The sequence below is a fragment of the Xyrauchen texanus genome, chromosome 39, assembly GCF_025860055.1.
Source record: "Xyrauchen texanus isolate HMW12.3.18 chromosome 39, RBS_HiC_50CHRs, whole genome shotgun sequence".
NCBI lineage: Eukaryota > Metazoa > Chordata > Actinopteri > Cypriniformes > Catostomidae > Xyrauchen > Xyrauchen texanus.
The window spans coordinates 18,089,284-18,107,694 of NC_068314.1; the positions used below are offsets into that span (position 1 = coordinate 18,089,284).

Sequence of the window (18,411 nt, forward strand, 5' to 3'; positions counted from 1 at the left end):
TTAGATGGAAATTTGTTATGAAATTCAAATGCAAAAATCTTTAAAATAGGCCAAATATTTGTGTGTATTTGTTTTGTTTTTTCTTCATTATTATAATTTTTTTTAAGGATTAAATTTAGTTTTAGGAATGGTGCTAATTTTCTTCCCAAGCACATACTCTGCAACACTGCTTTAATTTTTTTTTAAAAAAGATACAAAGTGCAATATTCAGACCACTTAATTTTTTCACATTTTGTAATGTTGTAGCCTTGTGCTAAACTGCTATAAAAAATAAAAAAAATAAAAAAACACATCAATCTACAATCCATACCTCATAATGACAAAGCAAAAAACAGATTTTTGATAACTTTACACATTTATAAAAACTGACATCTCAAAGATGATCCAGAGGAATGGGATGCACCAGAGCTAAATTTATAGTGTCATAGCAAAGGGTTTAAATACTGATGTCAATCAGATGTCAAATCAAATCAAATCAAATCACTTTATTGTCACACTACTATGTACACAAGTGCAACACTAGGTGAAAGTCAGCAGTTTCAAGTTCCTCGGTGTCCACCTTACTGAGGAACCCACATGGTCCATCCACACTGAGGCCGTTGTGAAGAAGGCTCACCAGCACCTCTTCTTCCTGAGACGGCTGAGGAAGTTTGGAATGAACTATTATATCCTCATACTGTTCTACACCAGCACTGTAGAGAGCATCCTGACTGGCTGCATCACTGCCTGGTACGGCAATAGCACCGCCCACAACTGCAAAGACCTGCAAAGGGTGGTGTGAACTGCCAGAAACATCATCGTAGGTGAGCTGCCCTCCCTCCAGGACATCTATAACAGGCAGTGTGTGAAAAAAGCTTGGAGGATCATCAGAGACTCCAGCCACCCGAGTCATGGGCTGCTCTCACTGCTACCATCAGGCAGGCGGTATCGCAGCATCAGGACCCGCACCAGCCGACTACATGACAGCTTCTTCCCCCAAGGAATCAGACTTTTGAAATCTTGATCTCTCATGATCAATAATCAGCACTGCACTTTATTAATCTTCATCTTATTATCTCACACTGGACTGTCAAATATATTCTCCACAATATAGCTACTGCATATATATATTTTATATACTCTTATTTATTTATTTTATTGTATGTGCACTATATTGTGTGTATTGTTTACTGTACATTGTATATTATTATTGTGTTGTGTTAAGTATATGTACATTTGATATGTAAATTGTGTTGTGTAAATATGTTGTTTAGTGTAATTGGTATATGTCTCGTCACTGTCATGATTGCTATGTTGCTCAGAACTGCACACAAGACTTTCACCAACTGTTGCACTTGTGTACATAGTAGTGTGACAATAAAGTTATTTATTTGCTATGACACTTGAAATTTAGCTCAGGTGCATCCATTTCTCTGGACCATCTTTGAGATGTTTCTACACTTTGATTGGAGTCCACCTGTGGCAAATTCAATTGATTGGACATGATTTGGAAAGTTGCACACCTGCCTATATAAGGTCTCGCAGCGGAAAATGCACATCAGTCAGAGAAATGTAAAAGAGGATAGGGTGGGAAGTGGGAATAGGAGAGAAGAGGCTGTGATGACGAGGTTAAGGTTGGGACACTGTTCGCTGAACAAAACACTAAAGATGATAGGGAAGCACCAGACAGGGTTGTGTGAGGGATGTCAAGAAGAGGAGACAGTGGAGCACATAATTATGAGGTGTAGGAGACATGAAATGCAGAGGCAGGTGATGAAGAATAAGTTGAGGCAGATTGGGGTGCAAGAGATTACATTAAAAGGGTTATTAAGAGCAGTAAATGGGACACAGAATAGAATATTGATGACTTTTTTAAGGGAGGCGGGAGTTTTCAATAGGATTTAATTGATAAATAAAGCTTGTTGTTTGTGTGAGTGTTTATTTGAAGGGAATTAAGGTTATGTAAGTGTAGGAAAGAGAATGGACAATGATGTTTTGTAGTTATAGTATCTGATCCACACTCCGGAGCAGAGGGGGCAGTAATGCACCAAAAAGCTGGATGCCAACCGCCGTTAAATTGGAAAGAAGAAGAAGAAGAAGAATGCATATCAGAGCAAAAACCAAGATGAAGTCAATGGAACTGCCTACAGAGCTCAGAGACAGGATTGTGTTGAGGCACAGATCTGGAGAAGGCTACAAAATATTCTGCTGCATTTTAGGTTCACAAAGGTACAGTTGCCTCAATAATTCTTAAATGGAATAAGTTTTGAACAACCAGGACTCTTCCTAGAGCTGGCCGCTGGCCGCAAACTGAGCAATCGGGGGAGAAGGGCCTTGGTAAGAGAGGTGACCAAGAACCCAATGGTCACTGGTTGAGCTCCAGAGATAATGTGTGGAGATGGGAGAAACTTGCATGAGGACAACCATCACTGCAACTCTTCACCAATCTGGGCATTATGGCAGAGTGGCCAGACTGAAACCTCTGCTCAGTGCAAGACTCATGAAAAAGCACCTAAAGGAATCTCAGACTGTGAGAAACAAGATTCTCTGGTCTGATGAAATGAAGACTGAACTGTTTGGCCTCAATTCCAAGCATCATGTCTGGAGGAAACTAGGCACCGCTCATCACCTGCACAATACCATCCCAACGGTGAAGCATGGTGGTGGTAGCATCATGCTGTGGGGGTGTTTTTCAGCAGCAGGGACTGGAGGACTGGTCAGGGTTGAAGGAAAGTTGAACACAGCAGAATACAGAGATATCTTAATGAAAACCTGGTTGAGAGCGATAAGGACCTCAGACTGGGCCGAAGGTTCACCTTCCAACAGGACAATAACCATAAGAACACAGCCAAAACAAGGCAAGAGTGACTTAGGGACAACTCTGCGAATGTCCTTGAGTGGCCCAGCCAGAGCACCAGACTTTAATCCAATCAAACATCTCTGGAGAGACCTGAAAATCTGTGTCCACCGACAGTCCCCATCTAACCTGACAGAGCTTGAGAGGATCTGCAGAGAAGAATGGCAGAAAATCCCCAAATCCAAACAGTCTTGAGGCTTTATTCGCTGCCAAAGGTGCTTCAACGAAGTACTGAGTTATGGGTCTGAATACTTATGTCAATGTGAATGTTCCTAATCAAAAATCTGGTTATTGCTTTGTCATTATGGGGTATGTAGATTGATTTTAAAACAATAATTTAAAGCATTTTAGCATAAGGCTGGAACATGTGAAAGACATGAAGGGATCTGAATACTTTCTGAATGCACGGTATATGCAGGATGTTCATAGCTTGTAGTTTGAAATGTTTATGATTGAGCAGTGCCTGAATTTAATATGGTTATTTATTTTTTTATTCAGCTGTAGTATCACCCAATAGGTGCACATGAACTGAGTCCTGATGTCCTTTACAGAGAACATTGAAGAAATCAACATCTTTCTTGTAAAATAAAATCATATCCTGCTTGGAAAACTCATACAATTTTGCTTGATGTTTACTTACAAGCAAATCGTTCAAATACTTTTGATCCTTACACAATAATAAACCTAATGCTCTTTCCATAAAATGTGCTGAAATGGGATGTACATGAAATTTGAACGGCTAACTCTCAAACATGTTTTAATGTCTAAAAGCATTTGCAGGATGGCGTCTATGGGCTAAGAGAAGGTTAAATAATAAAATGTCCTCTACAGAGGACAAAAATGTATTGCTGGGTCTCAGGAGGATATGGTGATATGTTTGATCAGGGTTGCATTATCAGCAAACTTGGTTCAACAATTTCACTGATAGCCTACACATTGGAATGGCAGTTATCTGTGTTTATAGGACAGGAGAAGGAGGTGCTACAGTACAGAGTATGAAAGACAGAGAGGTTTTATACAGCCACATTTTTCCTCTAGTTGGTCAAGTAATACGTTTATATATTTATATGTTACAGTTTGTTGTGAAGCCGTTGGAGGATGCATAAAATAAATAACATACAGGCACATATCTTTAACAGTGCAGGTCATGCATGACCAGAATTACATTGTTCTTATGAAATTATTACATTCCAGCATAACTGACTTTACTTGGAGTGCTTAAGTTACGAAGATAACTTAATTTTCCAGATTCTTTTTCATCCATATCTTGCTATTCTGTGTTCTCTACACATCAGCTTAACATGAACTGTGTAGTTAGTCAACTTTATCATTGAAAACATATTTCTGAATGCAAAGATCTTTAGCAAAGTTTTCCCATAGATAACTAAATGATATTGTAGTTTTATGCTCACTAGAGAAATGTTAACTGTTAAGCAAATTTGTGCAGACAGGTCATGGCACAGAACACATCAACTAACTGCTCAAGAGCTAAAGGATTCTTGAGATAATTTTTAACCATTGTGTAACAACTGGAACGTGGAGACCTCAATTAAATCAAAGATGTTAGGGCAGCCTACAAAATATTGACAAAAACTGCAAAAATGTCACCACCCGGCATCTGAATAGTTCAGAGAGTCAACTTGCTCTGGACAATTGCCCAACTTCAACTGTCAGACACATGTGATTAGGGCTGATATTTTCCTTTTTTTTTTAAAGGAATTTACTGACCCTGCATGTCATCCCGGATTTGTAAGACTTTCTTCTGTTTAACACAAAAGAAGATTTTTAGAAAAGTATCTGAGCTCTGTTGGTTCATTCAATGCAAGTGAATGGTGGCCAGAACTTTGAAGCCCCAAAAAGCATAAAAAGGCATCATTAAATCCATGCCTTCAGAAGTGATACGATAGGTGTGAGCTTTTTTTAAACTTTAAATATACTTTAAAACAGCCCTCTTTCACGAGAGCTCTTCTTCTGTTTTTTGCTGATTTGCATTCTTCATGCTTTCAATCTTCTGTGCTCTTGTGCAAATATTATTTATTTGTCCAAAAACACTATACGCACCCTTGACCATAGAGTACCTAAAGTTTATACCCCACTTTTGAAGCTCTCCATTGTTACATAATGATTTATTTATTCTTTAACTTGGCTTTGTCTCTCTCTCTCAGTTTTTCTTTCTCCTCCCTGCCCAATAGGTGGCAATATGCACGAAGAATGTGAATCGCTAAAAAACAGAAGAAGAACATGGCCCTATTGTGAACATGCAAAAGAGGGCTACTGAAAGTGTAGATTTATCGTTAAAAGTACTTAAATATTTATCTGTTTCTTGCCCACACCTATAATATCACTTCTGAAGACATTGATTTAACAACTGGAGTCATATGGATTACTTTTATTCTGCCTTTGTGTTTTTTTGGAGCTTCAAAGTTCTGGCCACCATTCACTTGCATTGAATAGACCAGCAAAGCTGAGCTATTTTTCTAAAAACTCATTTGTGTTCAGCAGAAGAACGAAAGTACGAGTTCCAGTACACATCTGGAAACTCAGGTGAGAATTTTCATTTTAGGGTCAACTATCCTTTGGTGTCCTATTTTTTAAAAACTAATAAAAAAGGAGAAGGCTACAGTTTTCATTGGACACATATCAAGGCAATACCATGCTTTTGGACTTTTGGACTATAGGTTACTAACCAGGTATTATTTGAGTATAGGCCAATGTTTGTACAAAAATCTGACCATCACTGTACCATGACACCGCCTCTGCCACATTACTTTAAGGGAATGCATTACCCAGTAGGACATTTCAAACGAATAGCAGTAAAGAAGGTTACAGTGCGGTTAACCATCATGAATCACAAGCTGTTCCAGGCCAGCTGTCTAAAGCACTGCATGTCAGAGACCACCCCCTTCACAGAATACTCCTTATCAACTGAGCATTGCACTCACTCACTCTTGCACTACACTTATTCTTGCACAATCAGCAGTTCTTTATATATATACACAACCCAAGACAGCAGGAGAAGATCTCTTCAGCCACTACGCCTAGACACAACATACCTTAATACATCTGTCAAACATTCAACAATCGACCATGACCACTGCACAGCCGATCTTCTCAAAGGGGGAAAATTGCAAACAAGTGTGGCACGACGCGAGTGCTGACTACAACGAGGCCGACACACACCTGGAGATCATGGGCAAACCCGTTATGGAGCGCTGGGAGACTCCTTATATGCACTCCCTTGCAACAGTTGCTGCATCTAAAGGTACCTTTCTAACGACAACTGTTATTGTTGTTGTTTTAAAATGGGCGTCCATAGACCCGTGATTTGAGTTACATTTTCTTTTTAATTTCTTTAACTTTGACTTAAAATGCTATATGTTATCGCATTCAATCTCAGTCGAAAACTTAAACCTAGAGTGGGGCTTTCTCAAAAGAGACAAATCAATCGCGCCTAACTCATTAATATGAATGTTGTTTTGCAGACGTTGCGTCGTAACCAGTGTTGTGCCTGAACGCGTTCATTGAACGATAGTTCATGAACGCGTTCATATTTTGGGCGAACGTGAACTGAACGTACTGTATTACTGCCTGATGAACGTTACTGTGAACGCGTTCATTCTGGAGTCTGTGAACGCACGCTCTCTCAGTTTAACTTCGTTCAATAGGGTGCCAGATTTCTAGAGTCTTCAAGGCGAAACCCCGGCTAAAACACACCGTAAACAGGCCTTAATATCTAGCGGAAAAACACAATCTGGCAACACCAGCCACCAGTGTCTCACCGCCGCATGCGTCATCAAAACAAAAACTAGCATGGAGGCGACAGCAGCATATAGGCGACGAAGCAGCAAGGAGGGGTCGTATGATAATATAAAAGAGTTTTATGACCACGTCGGTGAGGATGGAACAAATATGACATTTCTGTGCAAACTTTGCCCGCCGGCTTTCCACAAAAAAAATACGCACTTCAGTCACATCCACAGCAAACCTAAAACGGCACATTGAACTGAAGCACCCGACCATACCCGACTAGCCTTTCAAGGTATGCGCAAGCAATTAAAAAATCTAAAGACAGGCAAGACAGGTCCTCGGCACAAACCACATTAACTGCGTACAGTAGCGGGTCCGTTGTCATCTCCCAGCCGCAGCTGGACAACCTGGTGGTGCAGTATATCGTCGGAGACCTGCAGCCTTTGAGAAAAGAGGAAAGCCCAGCTTTCATAAACTTAATTAAGGGGTTGCAGCCATCCAAAAACGTGCCATCAAGAAAAAAGGTACAGACACTGTTAAACAAGAAATTTAAAGAAAACATATGTGACCTTAAGTCTGAACTGTCTGAGATTGATGTTGTATGCACAACAGCAGATTGCTGGTCAGCTGTGAACAAGGCATTTATGGGCATCACTGTCCACTGGCAAAACAAAACTGATGCCCTTACTACTGTCCTGTTTTTCTTTTACCAATTCCTCATTTAAAAAGACCATTCAAGCAGCACGTTTTTCTTCATGTTTTTGAGAATATACTGTAGTAGTAGGGGTGAAAGCTGCAGCTGGTACTAGTGTGGACTGAATGGAAAGCAACAAAGCGTTAAAGCAATAATGGGGAAATGCTGTCCCACTCTCCTCAATGTTAATGTAAAACCTGATTGAATAAGGATTCAAAATTTGATATGAAGATGAAATCTGACACATAGTGCAGTGTTAAAACTGATGAAATAATTGCTGTCTGTAGTTCTGTATGGGCTGTGTCAATCATTTTGAAAAATAATAGCTCGCAGCAACATATGGAAAAAAAAAAAGAACTATGAACTAGTTCATTTTAGAATGTGTGAACTGAACTTTGAACTAGTTCATGTATAAAGTGAACTTTCCCAACACTGGTCGTAACCTTCCTGGATCGTCCAATAGCGTAACCTAATTAATATTCATGAGCACGCCTTCCCAGTAGTGGGATTACGTAAACTTTCACGTTGCAGCAGCGAGATAAATTGCGTTCACACTGCCAGCTACTTTGTCGCTGCATGTCGCCAGTGGCTGGCGGTTAGGAGGACGCTAATGGTGTGTAGAGAGAGTAGCCTTTCTGAGAGGGAGAGAACGATCACGTAAACTCTACCATCTTATCTCGTATTGGCTGTCGCTCTTCATTTGCATAGAGTTAAACATTCTCAACTTTGTCGCGTCGCTGGACACGCCCACATACGATCGCCAACAGTCGCCATCGCTCGTGTCGCCGGAAGTCGCCAGCTCTCATTAAAATGGTTGAGATGGGATAGTTTTAAGTATTATATGGTACCTCACCTAGAGTTTATTACTGGGTTATTAACTGTATTTCACCTAAACTGTTGCAAGTGGTCAGGTCATACTGTAGTTACAGAGTATCAGTCTGTCAAATGCCCCAATTATCCATTGTAGTATTGGAGCTTTCCAACGTCAAATGTAACAATTTCTGGATTAGAAGAATCCTTATTAGGAAAATCAACTGTCATCCCGAAGCTCTTTTCAAGTGGAAATTAAATTATCCTTCTCTTTCTACTATTAATATATGGACTGGCATTAATATGTTTCTGTTACCTAACACGTTGAAATAACTTTATAAAATTCTTCATAATTACTATCCCTGTAACTCTTCTTTCTAAGTTTAAGTTCTGCAACTTTAATCTTGAAACAACATCACATTTGTTTTTTGATTATGTAAAGGAGTTCTGGAAAGAAGTAGCCTGTCTTATTTGCTCTGCTTACAACAAACTTTTTATTTTTGAAATAATGAACGTACTGTTTTTGATTTGGGACTCAAAGGAGATGTATGACAGGTTAAAACTGCGAACTCTCTGTGGCCAGTTTCATCTCCATAAATGTAAAGTCACTGATTCTAAGCCCAATATTAGGCTTTTCTGTGTCGATCTAAAGTTATTCTATGACTCTCTTTGTTTATCATTTAACAAGAAAGCAGCTAAAACTGCTCTGTTGATTAAAGACAATTATGGTTTCATTATAAGAGTTACCTCCTGATTTCATGAAAGTGACTTTTTTCTTTTTTTTAAGTTTCATGTTATTTCTATTTATTTTTTATTAATTTATTGTATGTTTAATTTCTATTACTTTAGATGTTTTGTGAATTAGTTTTTCTTTTTAGTATAGACTTTATCTGTTTACTGAATCTTGTTTGAAAATGTAATTTGCTCTACCTTGAGTTTGCTGTTATCTTAAGTGTTTTTTTTCTGTGATAGATGTTTCCCCTGTAATCTTTGTTCAATAGAAAAGAAAAAAAGAGGTAGTTTTAGCTGCGTTCACACTGCCAGTGACACGCAGTGACAAAACGTCCTCATCTCATAAGAAAGTTTATCTACATCTGACTGCGACAAGAACAGGTGTTAAATTCCCCCCTCGAAATACAAAAGTTAAAGACTAGTAAAAGGGATAAACTATTATTTGTTCAATTGTTTCAGTGAACGCGCACACAGACTGACCACCGTGCTCATGTAACATCAGCTATGCTCTTATTGTTTGTTGTTTATTTCATTTGTTACATCCTTTTGGAGTTTATTTCCCTCTGGAACTGTGCAGTGATTCAGCTATACAGAGAAGGACCGTAAATGAACACCTCACGATTCATTAACTTTTCATAGGCTGTTGATAAATATATATTTTGATGATAAAATCATTACACAGGCTGCAAATGATTCTTATATTTACAGTGTGTGTGTGTGTGTGTGTGTGTGTGTGTCACCTTTAATGGTTTACAAACGGAATCTCTCGAAATTCTTTTCATTTGAGAAGGGCGGGACACTGCTGGTGACCTCTTTTTACATCTCACATGCCTATTTTTACTCCTCTCTGAAATATCACCTCTTGTAGCTCTGAGGCAGGATCTTTCCCATGACCACAACTCTGCTATTCACATCTCGCGATAGTATGATTAACATCGGTGCTATATAGAAAACTGATGTCAATTAAAAATTATTATGTATAGGAATACAAATTCACATGTACACAGTAAACATACCATATCAAGTATGTATGATATAACATTAAACACTATGTACAATGTACGGAATGTACAAAAAAAATACAATACACATTATACAATACATTTAGATGAAGAGTGCAATTGAGTAGATTATGATAGAGTTGGGCAGCAATATACTAACCATGCAATCATGTTCAACAGTAAACAACAGTATATTAATCTATAGGTGGACGGGTGCTTGAGATTGGCTTTGGAATGGCCATAGCAGCCACTAAGGTAGAGTCGTTCCCAATTGAGGAGCACTGGATCATCGAGTGCAATGATGGTGTGTTCCAGAGGCTTCAGGAATGGGCAAAGATCCAGCCACACAAAGTACTGCAATATCCCATTAAACATTAGTGCCATCAAACAGCCAAGTCTGCTCTTTGTATACTGGGTTAGGTTGTTATTACATGTTAAGGACTAATATTGATCATTAAATGGCTGTTTTTGACTACATAGGTTGTTCCTCTAAAAGGCCTATGGGAAGATGTGGTACCAACTCTACCTGACAATCACTTTGATGGTAAAATGTTTTTAATGGTTGCTTTCATGTAAGAAAATATCATTTTAAAGATTTGACAGATGTGTGAAGTATTCTGTATATATTTGTTACCCAATCACAGGCATTCTTTATGACACATACCCTCTGTCAGAGGAAACTTGGCACACACACCAGTTCACCTTCATCAAGGTTTGTGACTAACTGAACACTGCGAAATCCAGTTAACTTATCTTTCTTTTTTGAGGTGCTTTGTAATCATGAAAAAAAACTCTTGTTTGTAGAGTCATGGACACAGACTCCTGAAGCCCGGCGGTGTGCTCACATACTGTAATCTTACCTCCTGGGGTGACCTGCTGAAAACTAAATTTAACAACATTGACCAAATGTTCCAAGTGAGTAAATGTACTCCTAACAGAATCCTTTTAACTCAATCCATATGCAGAATTTTGTGATGTGGTGTTATGATGGGCATCCTCTACTTTCAGGAGACACAAGTTCCCCACCTGCTGGAAGCTGGATTCAAAAAAGAGAAGATCAGCACCACATTGATGGATATCAGCCCTCCCAGTGAATGCAAATACTATTCCTTTAAGAAGATGATCACACCAACTATTGTTAAAGAATAAGAAAACACAAACTTCCAACCCATCAGTATAGTCAATTGTCTCAAGATTTTCCAAATTATTTAATTCATTTTTAATTAAGAAAATTTGAAATTATAAAGCGGATTGCTCTATAATCTCTTATAATGACTCTTTTTTTTTTTTTTTCAATAAAAGACTATGACTAGCTGTACTATGCAAAGATATATATTTTTTCTTTTTAGATTGTATTATATGAAAATAAACACCACATGATTTACATACTGTATGGTTGCATGTCATGCTTTATGTCCCTTAAAGAAATAGTTCACGCAAAAATTAAAATTCTCTCATCATTTATTCACCCTCAAGCATTCCAGATGTGTATGACTTTCTTTCTTCAGCAGAACACAAATGAAGATTTTTAGAAGAATATTTCAGCTCTGTAGGTACACACAATGCAAGTGAATGGTGGCCAGAACTCTGAAGGTCCAATATCACATAAAGGCAGCATAAAAGTAATCCAGAAGTCTCCAGTGGTTGTTCCATGTCTTCTGAAGTGATCCAGTTGGTTTAGGGTGAGAACAAACCAAAACATAACTCCTTTATTACTATAATTCTTGACATTAGCCGTCTCCTTGGTGATCATGATTTCTGGATCGATTACACTTTCTAGTGCCATCCAGGGCTCTGTGCATGTGTCAAGCACTAGGAAGTGTGCTCATGATCGTGCAATGGCAACATGTTCAGGGGAAATGGGGTTATAGGATAGTATGATGAGATAGTGGATGAGAAACCGATCAATAGGTAAATCCATTTTAACAATAAATCTCCACCTTTGAACGTCCCCAACCAGTAGGTGAAGAATGCGAATTGCCAAAAATACAAAAGAACAACAACGTGGGAGTGAAAGTGAAGATTTATAGTAAAAAATGACTTAAATATTGATCGGTTTTGTCATGTTTAGATGTGTTTTTGATTTGATTTCTTTTATTTTGGAATTCTAGTTCCTGTTTCCCTTGTCACGTGATTTCATGTTTCTCACCATGTTCATGTGTCTTGTTTTCATTGGTTTATTGTCTTATCAGTACTAGTCTGTCATTGGTTTAAAGTTATTAGTCTTGTTATCTTGTTTAGTGTTCTGTTTGATCATTGGTTTGTTTCCCCATGTCATGTATTTAAGCCCTCGTGTTTACCATTGTCCGTTGTCTAGTATTGATGTTAGTTTGTGTTGCAATTTTCAAGTTCATGTCAAGTTTAAGCTTTGCCTTCAATGTTCACATTTAAATTTCAAGTTTGTTTCATTCATGGTTTTTAGTTAGGGTTTTTGGTTTTCACATGGATTATTAAACTGCACTTAGGTTCTTCATTTCATCATCATTGCCAGCTTCAATAATTTACATGTTTCTCATCCACACCTATCATATCACTTTAGAAGACATGGATGTAGCCACTGGAGTTGTATAGAATACTTTTATGCTCCCTTTATATGCTTTTTGGAGAATCAAAATTTTGTTTATCATTCATTTGAATTGTGTGGACCTACAGAGTTGAAATATTCTACTAAAAAAGTTCTGTAGAAGACAAAAAAGAGTCACATGGCTGGGATGGCATTCGGGTGAACATTATTGGGCAATCTATTCTGTTAAAATTCATATATATCCATATTTATTTTGTAATATAATTATAAATTATATTTATTTTTATAATTCTTTTCAGCATAGACAATGGAGACAAAATGACTACAGTGGTAACATAAAAATACTTGAATCAAAATGGAAGCAAAATATTCAGGCAAAAAGTCCTTTATTGTAGCTACAAAGAGGAGGAGCTTAAGCTGAAGTCTTCTAAGCATAAAAAATGACCAATTTTAAATAAAACAAAATTTACAGACCAGACACATCAACAATCACATCTCATTTGCGATACCAAATTCTCATTTTCTTCTCTCGTTTGATCTTCTTCTGTAACTGTAGTGTTCCGTAAAGCAGAGCCTCTGCTGTTGGAGGGCAGCCTGGTGGAACAATTAAACATAATAAACACAATGATAACCTGAATACCCAGCCAGTTATAAAAATGTTAAATCACAATATCTGAAATGGTCAATCTTGATTATGTCTTTCAGAATTTTTACTGAACCTGGGACGTAGATGTCCACTGGAACAATGCGATCACAACCCCGGACAACCGAATAAGAGTAATGATAGTAGCCTCCACCGTTAGCACAGCTACCAGAAACAAATCAGAAATCAGTTTCAGTCTACTAAAATATAGCAACACAAGTACTGAGGTCCTACAACCAGATCGAGCTAGTTAAGCTTCTTGCAAAGTCTGTGCGACGAAAGCTCTGTTTCTTACCTTCCCATGGAAATTACGTATCTGGGCTCTGGCATCTGATCATACACCTGTAATGTGTAAGACAAACAAATAATACTATAGCAGAACAGTCATGTGTGTACTCGTAACACAGAGACATAAGAAGAGAAATGAAAAGCATTTACCACGTGAAAGCAGTAAGAGATTTACAAACCTGATGCAAACCACATCCATACGTGGTTTAAAATAAGAGTAAAATATGACTTTTTGGAATGTGTCTCAGTTTGGACAGTTATGAGAATTCAAAAGTTTAGCTTTTTTTTGGGCATTTGGGACATGACGAATATAACGTCATTAACAAATTTCGCAATAGTGTCTGGAGACTGTTTTCCTCTTACAGAGGACTACAAGCATTCACTACAATGTAGTGAAAGAATCAGTGGTTTAAAACACAGCATATGCATGAATGTTCTCTCAGTCAGTCAGATAGTCAGTCCTAAAGATCAGATTTAAAAGCCAAATTGTGTTCAAGTGCAGAGTGAACAAAGCCAAATATACTTCAAGGTCATTTTAGAGCAAATACCTTCCGTAAAGCAGGGGCCATTTTATTTGTTAGTGTCCCTGCCACAATCATGACATCAGCCTGTCTGGGGCTGGCTCTGAATACAACACCAAATCGATCCATGTCATAACGAGGGGCAGCCATGTGCATCATCTCTACAGCACAACATGCCAGGCCAAAGGTCATGGGCCACAAGGAGCTCTAAACACAAACACAGATTCAACAAAATCACTGTTGTTGATTTCGTTGTTTGAGGAAGAGTCTAATTCCACTTTCAAAACACACTATCTCACAAAATGTACAAAAAGAACCAGTTTTTGTTCAATTGTAGAGCAGAAAATGCATTTATTCGAAACCTAAATGATGAGTAAAGAGTTGCATACTCTGCGTGCCCAGTTGACCAGATCATCCAGCTTAGTGATGATGTATTCACCCTTGTTGCTGACAGCTGAAGCTGGTTTCGGTGCCAGAGCAGTGCTTTTCTCTCTGATCTGGATCAGGCTGAAAAGAGGGAGGTAAACCGTTGTAACTTTTAATTACAACAAAATAATGATAAAAATGACAATAAACCAGGACCATAACAAAATCATTTATTCCACACCTTTTGGAGTTTACATCCTTTGAGTCTGTCAAGAGAACTTTTTTGTGAGCAGTTAATGATGAAATTGCCCTATATTACAAACACACACAAAATCAGGTTTAAAGATAGGAAATCATGCTAAATCATACTATGCTAAAGAAGATTATACATATAGTTTATAATTTAAAATGAAAATTCTCTCATGCCATCCCAGATGTGTGACTTTCTTCTGCAGAACTCAAAGATTTTTAGAAGAATATTTCAGCTCTGTAGGTCCATTTAATGCACTTGAATGGTGACCAAAACTTTGAAGTTCCAAAACACACATAAAGGCAGCACAAAAGTAATCCATATGACTCAAGTGCTTTAATGTCTTTAAAAGTGATCTAACCAATTTTGGGTGAGAACAGACCAAAATAGAACTCCTTTTCACTGCATATTTTGCCATTGCCATCTCTTGGCACGATCATGATTTTAACCTTGAATACACTTCCAAGTGTTTGACAAATTTGCAGAAAACTAGAAAGCGTTAGGAAGTGTAATCAAGCTTGAAATTATGATCACCAAGGAGACTGATGATGCCAAAATTTAAAGTAAAAAATTATAATATTTTGGTCTATTCTCACCCACAACAGATTAATTTTCTTTAGAAAACATGGATTAAACCACTGCAGTCTTATTCATTACTTCTATGTTTCCTTTATGTGCCATTTGGAGGTTCACAGTTCTGGTCACAATTCACTTGCATTGTATGGACCAACAGAGCTGAAATATTCTTCAGAAATCTTAACTTTTTTGATTTTTTATTATAATTTTTTAATTTTATCCCCTTTTGTCCCAATTTGCAATACCCAATTCCCACTACTTAGTAGGTCCTCGCAGTGGCGTGATTACTCACCTCAATCCAGGTGGTGGAGGGCAAGTCTCCACTTCTGAGACGGTCAATCCGAATGTCTTATTATGTGGCTCATTGTGCATGACACCGCAGAGACTCCCAGCATGAGGAGGCTCAAGCTATTATCCACGATCCAAACACAACTTACCACACGCCCCATTGAGAGTGAGAACCACTAATCGTGATCACGAGGAGGTTACACCATGTGACTCTATCCTCCCTAGCAACAGGGCCAATTTGGTTGCTTAGGAGACCTGACTGGAGTCACTCAGCACATCCTTCAAAATCTTCATTTGTTTTGAGCAGAAGAAAGTCAGACACAGCAGTAATGGCATAAGGGTGAGAAATTATGCAAATTTTCATTTTTGGGTGAACTACTCCTTTAAGACAGAGTTTGGTTATGCAACATAATGTGCTTAAAATCTGACAAAGCAAAAAGTGACTGAAATAAGTAAATGAAATAGAATCAATTAAAACAAATTAAGTTTAACCTAAGACAGTGTCCCTGTCAGTTTTTAGAGGTACCTGTGAAACTCACACCTTTTCTTATACCAGCTTAAAGTTACCAGGACTGGCAAAATGAAAATCAAATGAAAGCTTACCTTAGATTAAAAGAGCCAAGGGTGGGAAGGCGGGGAACTGAAATAATAACACAAATGTCATGATTTAAAACTAAGTCTAAATAAGAAGAATATTTCTGCATAATTTTCAAGAGGAATGCAAGTTGTATTTCAGTGCTGTGGAAAACATCATGATTTGTTCTATTTTTGTGTATATCTCACACTAAATTGTAAAAAAAAAAAAAAATCTAACTGAATATAACAAAGCGGCAATCAGAGTAAACAAAAAATTTTCTTTTTACATGATAATGTTGTTTATTGAAGCAAAAACGTTATCCAATACCAGCTGGGCCCGTGTGAATAAGTATCTACCCCCTTAGTTACTAAAGCCCCAACTCTATTAGTTTCAGCTGGACTAGACACATCCAGGCCTGATTACTGCCAGCCCTGTTCGATCAAATCAACCCCTAAATATAACTTTTTCAGCAGCATGAAATAGGTAAAAGATCTCACCCAGTAACACACTTTTCCAAGGTCTAAAGAAATTCCAGAAATGATGATGATAAAGGTGACTGAAAAACATCTGTCTGGGAAGGGTTACAAAGCTATTTCAAAGGCACTGGGACTCCAATGAACCACAGTGAGAGCCATTATCTCCAAATGGAGAAAACTTGGCACACTAGTGAACCTTTCCAGAAGTGTCTGACCTTCTAAAATTCCTCCAAGAGTGCAGCGACAGCTCAATCAGGAAGACACAAAAAAGCCAAGGACAACATCCAAAGAACTGTAGGCCTCTCTTGCATCAATAAATGTCACTGTTCATGACTCCGTTATCAGAAAGACACTGGCCAAAAATGCCATCCATGGAAGTGTGGTGAGGCGAAACCACTGCTAACCCAGAACATTAAGGCCAAAAACACTTTGATGATCCTCAAATGTTTTGGGAGAATGTTCTGTGGATGAGTCAAAAGTGGAACTGTTTGGTGCAGTTTAAACACAGAATTCCCCAAAAAGAACATGCATACGGTCAAGCGTGGTGGGGGTAGTGTGATGGTGTGGGGATGTTATGCTGCTTCAGGGCCAGGACAATGTGCAATAATTGAGGGAAACATGAATTCCATTTAGGGGGGCAGTTATTTTTTTCACATGGGTGATCTAGGTGTTGGATAACATTTTCTTTTTTTTGGTTCAATACAAATTTTTTAAACTGCATTTTGTGTTTACTCAGGTTGCCTATGTTTTATGCTATCTCGTTTGAAGATTTAAAACAATTTAGTATGGAAAAATACACAAAAACGGAAGAAATCAGGATGGGGCAAATACTTTCCCACAGCACTGTATCTGCTATAAGATGCATCACAGCATGATCCAGAATAATATAAATATGCACATATCAACCAACAATAAACGAAATCTAACATTATCATTGCCTCAACATTAACTCACAAATATGGTTACAGATTGTATTGTACGTTTCCACTAAATATGCAAGTTGTTCGTTTATATCTGAGAGTCAGTCTCAGATCAGTACTGTTGAGTAACAAGGTCAGTGAGGAATTTCCTTCACTGCATGGACGAATTCACTTAATAGGGGAAGATGCATTATCATGGAGTTACATCTTTAATACAATTAATCTAAATATGATACGATACGAGCGATGTTGCCTTAACTTTAGATTTAAAAACGTATCGTAAAGGTCCCGTTTACTTACGTATCAACGCAACCATCTTTGCATAATACCTACTTCCGGTCGTGACCCGACTTCCTCTCTTTGAGTAAAAGCAAAGTTCCCCTTTAAGGTAAGTCAGTCCACTCAGCGGCCAAATTTGGAGCGTTTACTTGCAGACTGGGCAGCTATATTCAAAGTAAACAAGCGGCATAAATGTACAGCTCCTATCTGGGTGAATGGGGAAAGAACGAAATCTCCAAAATGTTTGGTCAAGATTACGATCAAACAACATATTTCAAATCAGCAGTACAATTTGACAATAATGGTATAATAAATTATGCTTCTTTAGTTCAGATCACACACACAAAAACTATTTTTCAGATCAATTCAGCTACTGCGCTTGCGCGTTTTCGAGTTGACTGACAGGCGATGTCTGTATCTAAAAGGCCTTTGGCTCTTTTACCTGTGAGGCGGGACTTCCTTTCCTTAAATACCAGTGGTCCGTCTCTGCTAAAAAAAACCCCCCATTGCTTTAAGCAAAAACCCATTGCACATTTAGTTATTACATAAACAAAACACACCACACAGTATTTAAAGTATTATCGTTAACTAAATCCCATTGTGAAAGTACAATATTTTCCCAAATACAATTCAGCATTAAACTATTACAATACTTAAACATTATTAATGTTTACTTTTATGGAGTGTAGCAATAACTGTAATAATAAACTAAACAAACATGAATTGTACAAACCACATATGGTGGTGGGAGATCTCAACACTGTGATATAATGAGACTTGTCATTTATCCCTAAATTACAGGTCTGAACTTGTAGATTTGCTCCTGAAGCTTCCATCCTGTAGCATGTTCAGGTTCAAGAAAGATTCTCTTATGGAGGTCTGG

General features: G+C 37.9%; 2 protein-coding genes across 2 annotated transcripts; one reads left to right on the top strand and one right to left on the bottom strand.

Annotated features, from left to right (window-relative positions):
• Positions 1 to 5,762: 5,762 nt before the first annotated feature.
• LOC127632723 (guanidinoacetate N-methyltransferase-like) lies at positions 5,763 to 11,211 on the top strand. The gene is made up of 6 exons (XM_052111461.1): positions 5,763 to 6,098; positions 10,026 to 10,171; positions 10,301 to 10,364; positions 10,465 to 10,532; positions 10,625 to 10,735; positions 10,829 to 11,211. Exons 1-6 carry the CDS (start codon positions 5,924 to 5,926, stop codon positions 10,967 to 10,969), a joined length of 705 nt encoding a protein of 234 aa, XP_051967421.1. The 5' UTR covers positions 5,763 to 5,923; the 3' UTR covers positions 10,970 to 11,211.
• Positions 11,212 to 12,719: 1,508 nt separating this feature from the next.
• Positions 12,720 to 17,607, bottom strand: LOC127632855 (NADH-quinone oxidoreductase subunit B-like). The gene is made up of 8 exons (XM_052111665.1): positions 17,550 to 17,607; positions 15,880 to 15,916; positions 14,404 to 14,472; positions 14,186 to 14,303; positions 13,824 to 14,003; positions 13,283 to 13,329; positions 13,064 to 13,152; positions 12,720 to 12,938 (listed from the first exon to the last, which is right to left on the bottom strand). Exons 1-8 carry the CDS (start codon positions 17,563 to 17,565, stop codon positions 12,841 to 12,843), a joined length of 654 nt encoding a protein of 217 aa, XP_051967625.1. The 5' UTR covers positions 17,566 to 17,607; the 3' UTR covers positions 12,720 to 12,840.
• Positions 17,608 to 18,411: the final 804 nt, after the last annotated feature.